Source organism: Onychomys torridus, chromosome 11 (assembly GCF_903995425.1).
Source record: "Onychomys torridus chromosome 11, mOncTor1.1, whole genome shotgun sequence".
NCBI lineage: Eukaryota > Metazoa > Chordata > Mammalia > Rodentia > Cricetidae > Onychomys > Onychomys torridus.
Window position 1 is genome coordinate 18,529,338 of NC_050453.1, and position 17,389 is coordinate 18,546,726.

At 40.1% G+C, this 17,389-nt stretch overlaps 1 protein-coding gene across 8 annotated transcripts in view; it reads right to left on the bottom strand.

The window, feature by feature from the left end:
• Positions 1-17,389, bottom strand: part of Sdccag8 (SHH signaling and ciliogenesis regulator SDCCAG8) — a 202,756-nt gene that overhangs the window by 130,417 nt on the left and 54,950 nt on the right. For all 8 annotated transcript variants that reach the window (XR_004946180.1, XR_004946179.1, XR_004946181.1 and 5 more), the window contains exon 12: positions 16,171-16,287. Coding sequence is in view for 3 of the 8 variants with exons in the window: in XM_036202138.1 (XP_036058031.1) it covers positions 16,171-16,287 (117 nt within the window). In the remaining 5 variants the exon portion in view is untranslated. The remainder of the gene's footprint in view (positions 1-16,170; positions 16,288-17,389) is intronic.

The window sequence follows — 17,389 nt, forward strand, 5'->3', positions numbered from 1 at the left end:
CTTGCCAACTATACACTGACAGCAGATTGATATTTAGAATTTATAAAGAACCCTAAAGATAAAATGTAACCCCTCAAATTACTTAATCAATAAATGGGCCAATGAAATAAAGAGACAGAAGTACAGATGACCAATAAGCATCTGCAAACATGCTCAACATCTTCAGCTATCAGTCAAATGAAAATGAAATCTGCTTTGGAATTGTAGCTCAATCTCAGTTAGAATGTCTCATCGTGAAAACAAATACCACAGATGCTGGTAAGGATGTGGGCAAAGAGGAACACATACATGCTAGTGGGAATGTAAACTCACATAGCCATTATGGAAAGCAATTCAGGCATTCCTCAAAAACTTAAAGGTAGAACTACCAAGTAACCCAGCTATTATCATTCCTGGGTATACCTCTCATGTTTTTAAGTCATCAGAAGATTTATGTTGGTATCACACAAAGATATTTGTACATTCATGTATTTATCTATTCACAGCAGTTAAGCTAGATGGCTATCAACAGATAAATTGTATGAGAAACACATACGTAATGGACTTTCATTTACTTGCAAAGAAAAATGAAATTATGGCATTTTCAGGAAAATTAATGGAATTGAAGACCATCAAATGACAATAATCCAGAATCAAAAAGATAAATTTTGCCTTGTTTCCTCTCATATACAGAAAGTAGATCTGTCTCTTAGTTTCTCTCTCTCTCTCTCTCTGTCTCTCTGTCTCTCTCTCTCTCTCTCTCTGTCTCTCTCTCTCTCTCTCTGTGTGTGTGTGTGTGTGTGTGTGTATGTGTGTGTGTGTACAAAACATACGTTAGATGATAGGTAGATGGATGTGAAGAAACACACACAAAGACAGGCTATGGGAGGGAATGGAGACCCTTTGAAAGGGATAAGGGGACAAGAGAGGATAACAGAACATGCTCACATAAGCAAAAGGGAAAAAGAACTATTGGGGAGAGAGGAGCAGCAGTAGCAGAATTATGAGGAGAGGGGAGGGCAGTGAGGATTGGTGAACAAAGAGAAAGTATAGTATGTATAAAATATCACAGTGAAATCCATTTCTTTAATCCCCCAAAAGTCATTTTTTAAAAGATAAACTAAAAAAAGAGGATTTTTTGGCTTAACTAAAATTATGTCAAAGGTAAATGGTCTGGTTAAATGCAAAAATACACATGGTTTTGTTTTTAAACACCAGTTAAAAATCATAATGACAAAAAGGCCATATGAAGATGTTAGGGGCCTCCAGTACTGGTCACAGGACTGCCCTGCTGCTCTCCATGCTGTACTGCCCAAACCTTTGAGGAGGACACCACTAGTATGCTGATGAAAATTTGCATGAGATATCAACCTGAGAGGGACAATTTGTTATGATGTCAAAAACTGGATCTCAGAGGCCTGATAGAACAAGGATCCAACAAAATGAGCAAGTTTCTGAGAGAGGCAAATACAATTTACTGCCCAATTCTAGGGCAGCAGATATGTGGCATTAGGAATCTTAATTGTAATTTTCTTCAACAAGATCTCACAATGCAATGGGTGGTAAACATATAATCCAAATGATAACTGGCTCTGAAAGCTAGAGTCATGTCATGTTCCCTTATGACCATGACTCTAGGAAGAAATGGAAAATGGAACATAGGAAAGAGATGAGGGCAGACAATGTGAACAAAAACGTAACATTAGTAAACACAGTAAATGATTAATATTTATTGAGCAACTGTATGGCATGCATTTATTTGTGTGGGTCAATAGCGGTTGTCTCTAACTTTACACAACTGTGAAGAGCAGGAGTTGTTATCTATTTTCATTTTATAGAGAACTAAACTGAGGACTGTCTAGGCTCACCAGGTAGCACATAGTAAAATGAGAATTTCACGTCAGGCAGACTGCTTTGGGGGCCTGAATTCTTGGCTCCGATCCTCCATCTAACCCTTCCCCGAGTCTGTATGCTAGGCACTGGACCACAGGAATGTAACAGTGATGGGGATCTGCAAGGGCCTCTGTCCTCAATGTACATTCCAGTGGAGGAGACAGATCTATTTAAAATAACTAACACCAAGATTCATGAGTGCAAAGAAGGAAGAGAACAGGGCTCTGGGAGAGAACAGACTGCTGAGTAGAAACCAGAGCGGGAGGAAAAGCAGAGGAGACAAAGGGGAGAGAGAAGGAAAAGCTGAGGAGTGGCCCCTGCGGCTCTGCCTAGAGGAGGACCTTGTCTCAACCAACCAAACACCACAAAAGAGCCACCACCTGCTGCCCTAGTACACATGTGAGAATGGGTAGATCAAAACAAACATTTCAAGCAAATGCAATCATGTAAAAGCTCTTTGAACTTTTTACGTGACACAGCAAGAACTGTGGGGGATTATTTAAAGGTCATTCTTTAGCTCATCTCTGCTATCACCCGTGCATCCTTTCAACCAAGGGCCCACCTACTACAGAAACAAGGGAAAGCAACACAGAGGTGGACTTGAAGCACATCACAGCCAGTTCTCACAAGGGGTTCACTGCTCTGGGGCTGACTTCCACACTCTGGCTGCACCTCCTTTTGCCATCCAGACAGTAAGTAGTTCATGGTACCTTTGCCTTGTGCCTTTTGTGGACTGGCCTTTGCGACCCACTCATTTCCCCTCCACACTAGACTAACCTATGACTTTTATGGTAAAATGATTTTCTAAAATAACAACTTAGACTCCACCCATTTAAAGTTTACAAACAAATTGTTTTTAGTATATGCAATTAGGCAGTCATCCCAACAATACATTTAGAACATGTTATCTTACCCAAAGAAACCCAATATACATTATCAGTCACTCTTTTTGCCTTTGGTCCAGATCAATCACTATAATTTGTGTCTATATATGTTTGACCATCTGGATGCTGAATATAAATGGGATTATACAACATGTTATTTCTCATGACTGGCTTCTTTCATTTATCATAATTCCTTCAAGGTTAATCTATGATATAAATGTACTTTTTTTGAGACTGGATCTTACTATGTAGCCCTGGCTGGCCTATATAACTTGCTATCTAGACCAGGTTGGCTCTGAAATCAGAGATCTGCCTGCCTCTGTATCCTGAGTGCTAGTATTAAAGGTGTATGCTACCATGCCTGACTCAGTCTTTCATTGTTTTTAATGCCACAGGTAGACAGTTACACATATTTCAGGTATCCATTCAAGACCAACAGATGCTTGCCTTGCTGTCGCCATATTTGGGTAGTAGGAAAACGTGACTCTGAGCATTCAGGTGCAAGTCTGTGTTAGGCCTGTTTTCTCTTCTCTTGGCATATACTGGGAGTCAAATGAGGACTCTACGTTGAACACTTCAAACAGCTACCAGACCTGTTTCCAAAGCAGCTGAACCACCTTATAGACCTACAACAAAATATGAGGGCTCTGATTTCTGCACATCCTTGCTAACATGCTACTATTGTCTCATTTAATTATTGTGTATACATGTATGATTTGTACATTTGCATGTAGGTACACATGTGCCAGAGTACTCATGTGGAGGTCAGAGGACAACTTTTGGGAATCTGTTCTTTCCTTCCACCATGGATTCCAGGCATAGATTCAGATCCTCAGGCTCGCATGGCAAGTGTTTCTGACCACTGAACAACCCCACCAGCCCATTACTGTCTTTAAATTAGAGCTATCTTTATTAGACATGGTGTGACATCTCATGTTAATTTGGTTTATATTCTTCTGACAGTTGATGACGATTGCCTTTCCATTTACCTTCAATTCACCATTTGGTTATTTGCTCTAAAGAAATTTCTATGCAAATCTTTTCTCCGGGTTTAAATCAGCCTTACCTTCTGGCATTAAATTTTAAGCAGTCTTTACATATTCCCAACATAAGATATAGCCAGGAATGTAGCATATACTGTAATCCCAGCTCTTAAGAAGCTGAAAAGGAAGGATCATAGTGAGTTCTGGACCAGCCTGGGTTATAGAGTAAGGCTCTATCCCAAAACAATATAAGATAAAACAGAACAAAAAGAACAGTAAGAGCAGTAAAGACATTCTGCTTTTCATGGCTCTCCTTTGGCCTACTTGTTTTAACTATTCTTAATAACTATTATATTAATAAACACATAAAAATAAGGTAATTGCTCACAGCTCCCTTACAACTCAGTTGTCTATAAAATGTGGTCTAGCCTAAGTTATTACTTTTTTGGACTTGAGGGGTCCTTCTAGTCATTGTTTTTTATTATTTGAGATTTTTGTTCAATTGTTTACATGTGGTCACTGAAATAAGAGATGCTAATGATAAAAGTTGCTTTTTCTTTTTCAGTGTGTGGGATGAACTCAGGGCCTCTTGCATGTTAGGTGAAGGCTCTATCACTGAATTGTATCTCAATCTCACTCCATCCATTTTAGTGCCAAGGTATCTTAAAAGGCATCCTCTGAAATATTCCAAGTGAAGTAAAATTATTATTAGTAAGCAGCAATCATAGAGGAAAGAAAAATTGTACCAATCATAGTTTTAAAAGACCATTACTAGCCAGGCAGTGGTAGAGCATGCCTTTAATCCAAGCTCTTGGGAAGCAGAGGCAGGTGGATCTCTTAGTTCAAGGCCAGCCTGGTCTACAGAGAATTCTACGACAGCCAGGACTATGCAGAGAAACCCTGTCTCAAAAAAACCAAAACCAAATGAAAAACAATAAACCATTGCTGTGATTTCCTCTGAAAAGATTAATGTGTTATACTGACGGACTTTGGTCACAATTGCGCCTTCTCAGTCACAGGGTGTGTGTGTGTGTGTGTGTGTGTGTGTGTGTGTGTGTGTGTGTGTGTAAATAATGGCCAAAACACAATTCTTACTGTAACTCCATTAGAAGGCTTTCTTCTAAAACCTTTTCCATCATTCTCCCCACTGCTTTCTCTTTTCCACTCTGCTGTTTGCTCTCTTGACTGTTGAGGTGAGTCTAAGGGGTGTTAACTTCAGCATCAGACACTTTAAACTTCAGAGCTTGCCCAAAAAAATAAATCCCTGTTAGTCTCACTGCTTGGTTACAGATTACTGAGACCACTGGAGGACATAAGCACACGTAGACTTTCAACTGTAGCTATAAAAAGATACGAGACCTGGTCATTAATGTGTTACCATCACGATGCCAAAGCACCACGTGTCGCAGGCACGGTCCCCAGCCTACTATTACCTGAAAGTGGTGGGACTTTAACCAGGTGGGGCCCAGTGGGAGATCTTCAGGTCATGGGACACGGCCCTGAAGGGGCTGTGAGGCCTCAGTATCTCCCCTTTCTCCTTTACTCCTTCCCAACACAGGGTGGGCTGTTTTTGTCTGTCGCACACTCCTACCACGATGCAGGCCTCACTACACACCTATACAACAAGAGGGCCAACTGGTAGTAGACCGAACTCTCAACAATTATAAGCCAAGCAAAACTCTCTTTATATGTTGATTATTACAGATGTTATAGTCCAGGGGATCTGACTGACTTAGTGGAGTGTTTCTTTCGGATGAAATATTTCTTTTATCCTATAGACCCTTAATGGCTTGAATCACTATATACCTTTGATTGCCCTAAATTGCAATAAACCCTGTGAAGGTGAGGGAAATATTCTGAGGACCTGAAATATGTTTTGTTTCCATTTTGATCATTCAAAACATACTTAACATGATTATATTCTAGGTCACCTGTTTCCAGTACAGCCAAACTTCATCCTGTGGATACATTTTGAAGGTGACAAAAAGAAGGTCATCATCAGCTGTAAACAGGCATCTGCAGATACATCCCCTTATAATGAGCTCACACCCCTGGGAAACCCTGGCTGAGGAGGCTGAATTTTCTGTTTTGCAGAAGCTGCCAGAGCCCCAAGTTCCATCTTTACAGTCTGTGGGTGCTTAGTAGTAGCCTTAACTAATGTTGGGAGTTTAATACTTACAGAGAATTAAGTGATGGCTGCTTTGTAATTAAATTCAACTATTGAAAAGGCTAGGCATTTGTTTCCTTATTAAGTACAATAAAAAATCTGTTCTAAAGATGCTAAGAATAAAACTTCATCCTTATAATCTCAACACAAGTGTCACTTTCATAAAATGAGAGTGAATGACTGGAAAAGGTGGACTGATATTTGAGACTCCCTATAGCTTCTATTTATTTTATTAATACTTGCTTCAAAATTAAAAGGGGGAGAGAATATGTTCCATAAATATAGAAATTTTGAACTAGAGAGAAAAATTTGCTTTACTTATCCAAGTGTCTCAATTCACGTGGACAAAAACAATCCTGCATCACTGGGATGTTTGCCCCTTGCCAAAGCCAGGAGTTTTGAGGCAACTATGCAGCTCAGTGGTATGATAACATGCATGAGGCTTCAATACCCAGCACCAGAAAAAACTGTTGTCTTTGGATTTGTGGAACACAGGTAAACCCTGAATAACCTGTGCTTTGTCCTGCATCATAAGACACTGGTAATTCTCCACCTATCAGGATAACCCAATTATTAATTTCTAGGAAACTAATTGGACTGTTGGAAATTTTAAATTTTCTGGTAGACATGGTAGAAAATGCCTGTAGTCTGCATTACTCTGGAGCCAAAGGAGGAGGATCACTTAAGCCTAGGAGTTCGAGACCAGCGCCAGTGACACAATGAGAATCATTCTCTAAGAAGGGGAGAGGCTGATCGATGGAGTTCAATGAGAGAGCACTTGTCTAGCATGGATGAGGTCCTGCGTTCCTTCTCAATACCACTGTAGAATGCAGTATGGCAGAAAATCATATAAAAGAAATTCAAAATGATTACAAACATACACTTCCACAATGTAACTCTCTACCAGGGCTTGACTCTAGGTTGTTCGGTGTAAGCAGACAGTTGAGCTGAGATCAGCACACTGCACATGTCCAGCTCCACGGGCAGACAGCTATGCCTGTCTGGGGATATGTCAACAATGTGAGGGGTCAGGAGACATGTGTCTTCTTTGACTGTCTCCTTTTGCACTCCTTTGCTCAAGCTGCCATGCTGGGCCTTCTAGCCAAATGCCTTTGTCTCCCATCTGTGCTGGGCAACATCCTGACCACCTTGCAAGGATGCCATCATCCCCTCTTCCAAATCCCCAGGTCCTTTCGTCAATTGCTGTTACTGACATAAGAAATGTATTCACATAGCTACCTTACCTTCTCCCTTTTGACAGAAATTCATTATAGGCCAACACAATGCACAAAACATATGGCTGTTGGACTAGGGCAGCAAGTGAAGTCTAAGGCAACAGGGTTCTAAATCTGTCAATGTTTTGTTTTCTTCAAGATCTAAACTATCATCTTCCTTTAAAAATTCATGTAAATAGCCATATTAAGGAGATTAGTGTAAAAAAATAAGAAGTGACACAAAAATGCTTAAAATATGTTAACTGGAAAGAGAAAACAAGATTATACCCAGGCTGTGTTTATAACACACAATATCATAGCTGCATATGAATAAAATAGGTTAAGACAAAAAACCAATTTGCTCCATTATACGATAGAGCCACTGGATTCCATCAATGTGCCTGGGTTTGTACAGTAAATACTGTTTTAAATGTATACACAGGTATTAATTAGTAACACTCATGCTGGATATTGGTGCTAATATTTCTGAACCATTAAAGCATGGTGTAGCTGTCCTATGTCTAATGCCTGTCAGCTTGCTGGCCTGCAGGGACACATTCAAATAACTGCTGCCACCTGATAGCAACCAGACTTGCAGGCTTGGCAGGTACGTAGACACTGTGAGAGCCCAGCAGGCTAGCCTGGTGAGTCAACATTTCAAGTTAAAATAAGTATGCAGAATTCAGTTTACAGTTTTAAATTCCCATCCAGAGGAAAAAGTTTATTGACAAACACTTCATAAGGTGAATCACTCCTCAATGGTGATGTTTTGTTCTCTATTTATCCTTTTATCTCTTAGATAGTCTTAGAGCAATATTTTCTTCAATTGATACCAATACTGTTTCTATTTATCACACATTCTTCAAAAATAACTATGGTAAAGAGAATGATCACCTTTTCTGGAAAGTTAAATAACAAGTAAAACCCAATCATATGAGTATACATATGAATATATATGTATGCTTCTGTGTTTTAGTCTGAGGCACACACATTCTGTCTCCCAAGACAACCGGGAAAGCATTAGCACTCAGCTGAGCACTGCAGACCAGAGGGCCTTGACCAACTATTCCCCACACTGACTTGGAGTTGCTTCTCTGTGAAGACAAAGCAAAAGCAGTTTACCTTTTTAAGACTAATTTTGTGATTTTATCAACACAATGCTGACTTAAACGGAAGCTTATTTGGCATAGTGCTTTAGAAAAATAAGCTCAATAAATTGAGACCTTTATTAAGTGGAGATATGTTAAATTATCTGCATAATCCAATGAATTCTATTTTCCACTGGAGTATCACCCAGGATCAGAACAAAAGACGGTGCTTTATTAGACAGACGCTAGGTTGAAGAATTTTCTCAGAAATCTCAGTGTGGCTGTGATAGGAACACGAATTTCTCTAAGTATGCTGAACAACGCTTGAGGGCATACTTAGGGAAGCTTTATTACATCGCACACGTGGAACCAGATTCTCCCTCGTGGGCTGCAGCCAGCGTGAAGTTCACACTACATTAATTTGCACTTGTCGATATGCTGCTTTGCAAGTATTCTTCTTACGGCATGTTCAAATGTGTAATCTGACTCCTCGGCTAGAATATAAACTCCCCAAGGGCAGGATCTGGGCTTGCAGTAATTTCCCTCCAGCGTCTAGGAAGCTGGTCTGGGTGAGCCTTGCCCCCAGGAGCTGTCGTGTGACAGAGGAGAAGGGATGGGCACGTAGAGAGAGCGTGAAGAAGACAGGCAAGCAGCACTGTCATCACCAAGACCTCGTGACTGCACGCACTGCCGAAGCCATGCCCATGTGGCCCCCTCCCAGGCACTGTGTAGAGGGAAGTGCGATGGCAGGTGGTAGCTGACTAAGTCTCTGAAGTCTAGCTCTCAGACTTCACCCATTATCTCAGGCTGCTGAAGAGAGTGTATAGCTTCAGAGAGATCAGAGCTGCATGAGATTTGCTCTAATCTGTAGGTGCTAAAGTCACAAGTGGAAAAGACTAACACTGCCGCTACCCACTTCCAACAGATACGATGGTCTATTGCTAGGATGTTCCCAGAATTAAACAGTGGACTCCAGAGTTGATAATCTAGGTCTTGAGGTACATTACACTGTTACTATAAAAAAGGAAATGAAACTATTTTAGGGAGGCTCGTTCCATGGTCCGTTCTAACAGTCTACTCCATTCTTAGTGTCAGGAAAGTCTTACTTCAACTGTGGTCCTGACTTTCCACATTAAACATTGAGATCAGATCATCAGAAAGAACCAGTCCAAACCCCAAAGATCCTGACTCGGGATTTCGGGCTCTTCTACACAATAAGGTACAGACTCTCCTTTAGTCTTCGCATTCCTCTGGTCTTAACTGGGTGTGACTTTTAAGAGCTGCAGTGTTTCCCTGGTCTCTTTGCAAAGCTGTGCCAAACAGACAGATTTCCTCCCAACACCTAATAAACTGATTTTAAAAACTAATTCCTGTGTTGACACACCCCATGTGCTGTTTCAGTTCTAAAGTGCTGACTCATACTGGAACAGACATGAGCAACTTTTAAAGCCTTCCCCCCTGCCCCCCGCTCTAATTTTTCAAAGCAAAATTTTTCTCATGTTTTTATTTTGTGTATGTGACTATACTCTTAAGTATTTTCTTTAATTACTTCACAAAGGTACTTTCAACATTAAATGCTTCCTACTTGGTGGTAAATATCACTCCAAAGTTCTACCATATGCAGTACAGCTAAAAAAAGCTATATCTGCTTTCTAATTTCTGAAAAATAAAATGTATATTAACCTATAAATCAAATTGTAAAGAAATAATAATGCTGTATTTATACTTTCATCTAAGCCACATGCCCTTATTAAGCCATGTGTCACTAATGTGGACTAAAATGTGGATACAGACAGCCATGTTCTCATCTGGTGATGCTATTGTTCTGTAAAATATTCTAAAACTAGCAAGTTATAATCCAAGACTAATGTTCTCCAGTAAGGCATTCTAGTAATGCAAAAGAATCCCCCCACACAGAGGAGGGAGGGCTAGCAAACTCTTCCTATAAAGGTTAGATAATAATAATATTTTTATTTATAGTGGGCTATAAAGTCTCTGCCACATCCTCTCAGCTTTGCTTTTTTTTTTTCAAAAAAGATTTATTTTTATTATTTTTAACTATGTGACTGTAGGTTTCAGTAGAGGCCAGGGGTGTTGTTGGATACCCTAAGCTGGAGTTATAGGAGGTTGTGAGCTGCCACTTGAGTGCTGGGAAATTAACACAGGTCTCTGCAAGAGCAGCACAGGGTCTTAACACTGAGCCCCACTCAGCTCTGCTCTTGTATCAGGGAATAAGCAAAAGCAATACATGAGTAATGTTCCTGTGTTTTCATAAAATGTCGCTAGTAAAAAAACAGGCAGTGAGCAGACCTAGCACGAGTCTCAGTTGGCTAACTCCTTTCTGATACAAGGAGTACGGGCATCAGGTAGATGAGGGTTAGACATCATCACTGCAAACCCGTACTCTGCAGACGTGTGGCATGTTCTCAATGCAGTCTCACAGCACTGTTTAAAAAGTCCTTGCAGCTGGGTAAGATCTCAAGTTGAGAACAGCCTGGACTACATAACATAGCAAATTCCAGACTAGCCTGGGCTACATGGTGACACCTTGTCTCACAAAACTAAAAACAAAAAGAAGGGCCTGACACGTGCAACGTATGGCCCCACGATCAATGTTTTGCAATTTTTAATGACTTTTATTTGATGATTTGTAGTTTGCCCGCAGTCTGATGGACCAATGGAGCTTCACTTCACCCATGTGGTCTTTCCCCTGTCCCGGCAGCCCTGGAAGAGTTCTCCTAACGGTGTTCCCTCCAGTTTCTGTCTTGTCCCAACCTAACTACTGCTGGGATTCCCCAGGGAGGAACCAGGTCCTGTAAGTGGGAGAAGCTTGTGGTCTATAGCTGCCTTTGCCCCTAGCAGGAGCCCAGATGTGAACTTTGGCTGCTGGGATGTGTATATACATATGCACATGTTGGGAAGGACATTGAAGTGGCCATCTGTGCCCTAGGCTTCAGTAGAGAGCCTTTTGCTCCTGGATCAGGAGCAAGCACAGGTAAACCCTGGTGGAGGCTATAGTCCTTGTGGGCCACCTACCTGCTCCCTTTAGAATAAAGGAGACTGACTCCAGGCACAATGTCTGGGAAAATAAACAAACCTGAGATGCTGGGGGAGATGGGTCAGTGAGGAAAGTACTCACCATGTATGAGGGGACCGAACTGAATACTCAGAACCCAGAAAAATGCCGGGCTTGGTGAGCATTTGTTTTGTTTTAAAGTTTAAAATTCCTTAATTTTTTATTCCTGGTACCACTATAGCAATTTGCAAGGCAATATGCTTGATGCAACAAGAAAAAAAAAAAAACCAACAAAGCTACAACAGATAAAAGACCTCAGTAATGCGCATGTAATTGACACTGCATTAGTAAACATCTGCATGTTCTGCAAACTGTGCTGTGATGGTCCCGAGCAAGAAGGGTTTCCTGTTGAAGCTGCAGTGACGTTTTCGATCATGGACCACTGTTCCTTCCGTGGCTGATTTTTACAGTTCCTCTAATGCATTGGGACAACTGTCATGGAGTAACCTGTTGCTCCCCTGACAACTTCTCCTTCTTTCTCTAAGAACTGGAGCCCCTTTCTGCTGTTCGCTAAACCTTCTGCTACCAGATCCACCACCTCCTCCACCAGATCCATAGCCTGATATCACCACAGGGACTGCCTGAGTGGCCTCCACCAACACTGCCCACCTTCATGGATCCCTAATTTGATTGCTGTTGTTCACCATAATTTTCAAAACCTTTGTACTTCCCACCATCAGTTATCTCCACCAAAATTTCCCCCTTCATCATAATAGCCACTATATCCTCTTCCTCCACTACGGCACCCGCCACCTTGGTTTCCATAGCCTGGTCTGCCATCACCATGGTATCCTCTCTTACTATAACCAGGACCACTACCATAGCTGTCACCATCACCTCTAAATGCATTAAATCAACCTTCATAACCACCTCTGCCACCACAGCCTCCCCTTCCACCAAAGCTTCAGCAACAATGGCCAGAGTCAACTGGGATGACTGGGCCACAATTTACCTCCATTCTGAGATGGGATTCACGTCTTTCTACTGGAGTTCTAGATGGGAGCGAGAGGAAGACATGGGAGGCATTTGTAATCCCCCTACTAGTGAACAGAGACAGGATGATCCCTAGAGCTTGCTGGAGAGCCAATCTAGCACTAACTGGTGAACTTCAGACCAGAGACCCTATCTCAGATGAGGTTGATGGCATTCCCAAGGATGACATCTGAGGTTATACTCTGGCTTTCACATGAATGTGCATACACATGAACACACACACACACTTATATGCACACACACATATAAACAAAGAAAACTTAGAAGTTGATGGAGCATATACACACCCTCACACCCTCAGTTATCAGGGACATATGAGGACCTACACCCATTCTGTTAATCCTTATGCTAAATATAGTTCCAAATTAAATAACAAATTTAAAATACCATGATGGGGAGCAGGAAGCAGAGAAGGAAGAAGAGGAGGCGGCGTGCAAGAGACTGAAGAATAAAAAGAAAAGCAAAGAGAAAAGAAAGCTGCTTACTGTAGTACCTTTAACATCATGCTTCTCCCTTCTGAACAAAAATCTGTGTTCTTACTTGCACTGGCCCTGATAAAGGTTAGGGGCTATACAGGCACATCTTTGAGATTCAACTATTAAATTCAAAATTGACAAAGAAAATTCCCAGATGGACCTTTTATTTCCAATCAGCTAACCTAACAATGCCAGGGTCTCCTGAAAATTCCTAAATCTTAAGTATAGGGCTCTGAAATGATGTAGTTTATATTTCTGAGTCTCTGGCCTCCTTCTTGAATGCAATGAAAATCAGTGCTGCATGGTGGTTACATGCTCCAATAGTGTGGCAGAGGATGAAGGCGTAGCTTTAGAGGGAAACCAGATGTTTTAGAAGTATAGAGCACAAGCAAAGCCTTCTATGGGAAATTTAACAGATAATAAAGACAGTTGAGTTTCTTATTAAATGTTCCTTTCACCTCCGTTTCATGAGGGGAGGACCTTAGCATTTCAATAAACAAAGACACATCTGCTTTGCATTTGGAATAAACCAACTACAAGACATTTTTGAGATAAAGAAATGTGAACCTTGCCTGAATGTCACTTGCTACTAATTATTGTTAATATTGCTCAGTGTGATAATATAATAATATGAAATTTTCCTTCATGGATATACAATAAAGTATTTGTAGGTAAAATAATAAACATAATGTCTGATATCTGTTTTAAATATTTCTGCAAAAGGAGAAAAGGTAGAGGAAGACAATGAGGAAGAGGAATTTGAAATTGGTAAGATGAAAAATACGACAATGAAGGTGAAGTTAAGAGAAAAATTGTGAACTCTGTGGAAGAGGATGGACACAACAATGGATGTAAGACCCAGAAGTGCACAGATTGCTCATAACATCCTTTGTCTCACGTGCTTTTAAAGTCTCATGATGGGGTGTGTGCGTGTGTATCTGATTATTTACCAAACAAACAAACAAACAAACAAACAAAAAAACAAGGCACAAACTTCCCAATCTCCACACTGAATGCCTTTTGTTTTTCTTGTGCAGAAGCATCCACGAGACTGACAGCAGGCCTCTAAGCTGGAGCGATACAAAGAGTTGATGGGAAGGATAATTCACCCATGGGTCCTAACACACTACAAAAGAAAGAAGAAAGTGGGTGGAAGAGACGGCCATTGTTCCCCTTCTAACCTTTCTTTCTAATTACGCCAGGGTCAAGGCTCAGGTCACGAGGAAAATCATTTGGGTGGTCAACCATTTGCCCTGTTTTGTATACATCAAAGAGGCTCTTGTTCTCACCACATTCCAATCTCACAGTTTCCCACCTACTTTCAAAACCCATCAAGTGGCCAGATTAGCTAAAATATGAATAAAATGACTATATTATGGGGAACACCTGTTTGCAAACCAAGAGACAGGCTTCTGGTTCCAATGACTGTATGATATATAAGGTTTAAAACTAAATATACTTTATATCATTGTAGGTATTTCAAATAAATGCTCGCCATAGCTAGCTTTGCAAAGCTAAATGTAAATTTCTCTCCTGGGTGCAGATGGTGGCCAAGCTAAAGAGCTCTCCGGTCTTAGAGACAGAAGGTCAGGTCATGGCTGAAAGACCCAAGAACAATCGCTGCTTTACTGCTCCAAAGCATCCAGGGAATGAGAAGCTACCGCCTTTGGAAACTGTTACAGAGAGTACCTACAAGATCTCCTCACAGTCTGTCCCAGGAAAAACGGTACCAAGTCAAGGTCTTTTGCCCCTTCCACAGGCTTATTCCTAATGACTGCCCTCCCCAAAGGCACATTTCCATCTACACTGCATCACTAAGGATCATCAGGGAAACTTAATATTTCAGACATCAGGAAACAGTGACAAAGGGAAATCATTCCTTACTACTTTGGCCTTTGTACATTTAGAAGAAGCCAATGAGCTAAAAAAAAAAAAACAAAAACAAAACAAAACCAAAAAACAAACAAAACAAACAAACAAAAAACCCCAAAATAAAAAAATAAATAAAAAATAAAAAACCAAGACAATACAAATGCTTTTCAACTAGGTTACTCATTTCCAAGTGATATCCTCCTCTTGTTAGCATAGGGCTTTTTAAAAAATCACTAAAACATGATAATTTAATTTTAAATCATTCCAAAACTCTTTGCTTCTATGTTCTATTGGTCAAAAACACCTAGAGTTTTTTCTAGAGTGCTGTATAACAGCTCAAAAGATACTGACTAATGGATGTTACAGGATGTGCCATCATAACTATAAAAGCCTGAAGGACATCAGAAAGGAAAGCGTGCCACTGATTGCATAGTCCCAGGCTTTCGTTCCTTGATGAAAAGAACTTCCCATTCCACTCTCAGGTACGCCCCCAACTGGATGAATGAAGTCTGTACACATTAATATTAGATCTTCCAAGATGCAGAACACATCATAAAGTCTGCAATGTAGTGGGTATAAAAACTACTTTTATTCTAGTTGTCTGAGTTTCACATTTTTTGCACAGACTTCATTTGCACGTTCTTATTGAATACTTCCCCACTCGCCTTTACGCCATTTATCATCACAGCTGATGGCTTGAAAGGGAAAATATGTTGAAAATATGATAGAAAGCCTTGATTAGAAATATGTATAAAGTTATCTGGAGCAACTTACTTCTAAATTGTAAGGATATCTCCAAATTATTGATACTGATACCTCAGTCTTATTATTTTAATAGAATACACAATCTGTTTTTCTTGGCTATAAGGAATATAAACCTTCAGTGACCTATAATGTAACATAAAAATAGAGCGTCAGGAGTCAATCTGCCATAACTTTCTCTTTAGAAGCCTTCTCCAGAGTCAATTAAAACTGGAGTATCTATACACTCTCAACAGAGTTCTAACAGAAAACATCTGTTCAAAATTGAAATGGAAGCAAGTAGCATTTCCCCTAACATTTCTAATTTCGCTGTATTTAGGCTTCCTAAGCAAACGTATTCATGGCTATCTTAGTTAAAACTGGTTCCATTCTGCCAACAATCAATTTGATTGACATATTTACATATCAACTCATCTCATCTTACAAATTTTAAAGTTTTTCATTTAAAATTGGATGCAAGTTGGCATCTTTCAAGAACTTTATGTACGTATATTTTAGGTTCAAACTGTGCATTAGAACATTTTTTAAACTTTTCTAAGTAATAGATACATATCCAAATGTATATTTATGAACTGTCAAATTGGAATTTCATATGCAAGCAGTTGTATTCTCACCATTTGATGTCAGGCAACTATAAATGAATTTCTTTTAATAGTATAAACTGGGTCCTTAACATTAGTTAGAAACAATACCAGCGAAATACACAGCTTAGGGATAAAACCACACCAACTTCAGAAAACATGTTACTAGTATCTTAACAGCTGTGCTTGTGTCTTTCCTTACCTGATCTTTAATTTCAAGATCCTTTTGAGATTTTGCTTTGTATTCCCTGTACTCCTTTTCTGCCTCATCCTTCTCCATTTTCGTTTTATTCAACTGAAAGCGCATTTCTCCACACACCTGTTAGAGCATAAAAACAGATCAATAGCCTCTGGAATCGGCAGAGCAATGCCGACAATTAGATCTTTTGGTGCCCCCTAGAGGACACACAGATAAAGTACAGAAGACTTTTCTAAGAGCACTGAATACAGTTTAAGACTTGAAAGCAATACAAGGAATTACTGAGTTTAACATTCCCAATCGCAACAAGGAAATGTTGAGTCAGATGGACCAGCAAATAATGATGCTTGATTACTGGACCCCAATCCCAGGATGCCATGTGGAAGGAGAGAGCCTGCTCCTTCCCTTTAAATTGTCTTCTGATTTCCGAGTGCCATAGTGAGGGCACACTTCTCTCTCTCAAACAATCAAAAACAATAAAAGAATGAAATGCATAAGTAAGAAATTGAAGTAAATCTTCAAGATTACTTCATATAAAATAGTTTTAAATAGCTAGGCATGGTAGCACACAGAGAAACCCTGTCTCGACATCCCCTCCCTGAAAAATAAATGAAAAAGAAAAAAAAATCTAAACTGAAAATACTAAATAAAATGGAAGAGTTACAGAAAAATCTCTCATTCCAAACTGTTTGGCTTACGTAGGTCTATGAATTAAGTGAAAAACTCTCAAATTTCTAACATTAGAAAATAACAGTTCTCAACTGTGATTAGCAATGACATCTATCTATGTGTACTGTATAATGCATGTCTGAGTCTAGTCTTCTAAACAATCATTTGATTCTATAATTTTAACTCTCATTTTCCTGGTCCTTTCAGCTCATTGCTTACTGTATTCATCCACAACATTGCACCTTCTTCTAAAATAAGTCAACATTATTCTGAGCCAGAATTACTCTCTCAGGGTCAGAGACTATTTCAAAGTCACTTAGTCTGATGTGCCACTCTCCAATGCTCAAGTTCTTTGGGACAGTTGTAGGGCCGAGAACTCATTCATTCCATCGCGATGCTTCATAAAAAGGTGCATCCTGTAATGAACTGCAAAGCAGTGTCATGGATTTCACCTGCAAATCTGCACGTCCACTCCTCGATCCCTTGGCAGACCTCACTTCCACCCTGTCTCCAGACAGACACCGAGGTATGTTAGGAAACAGAACCTTCTCAG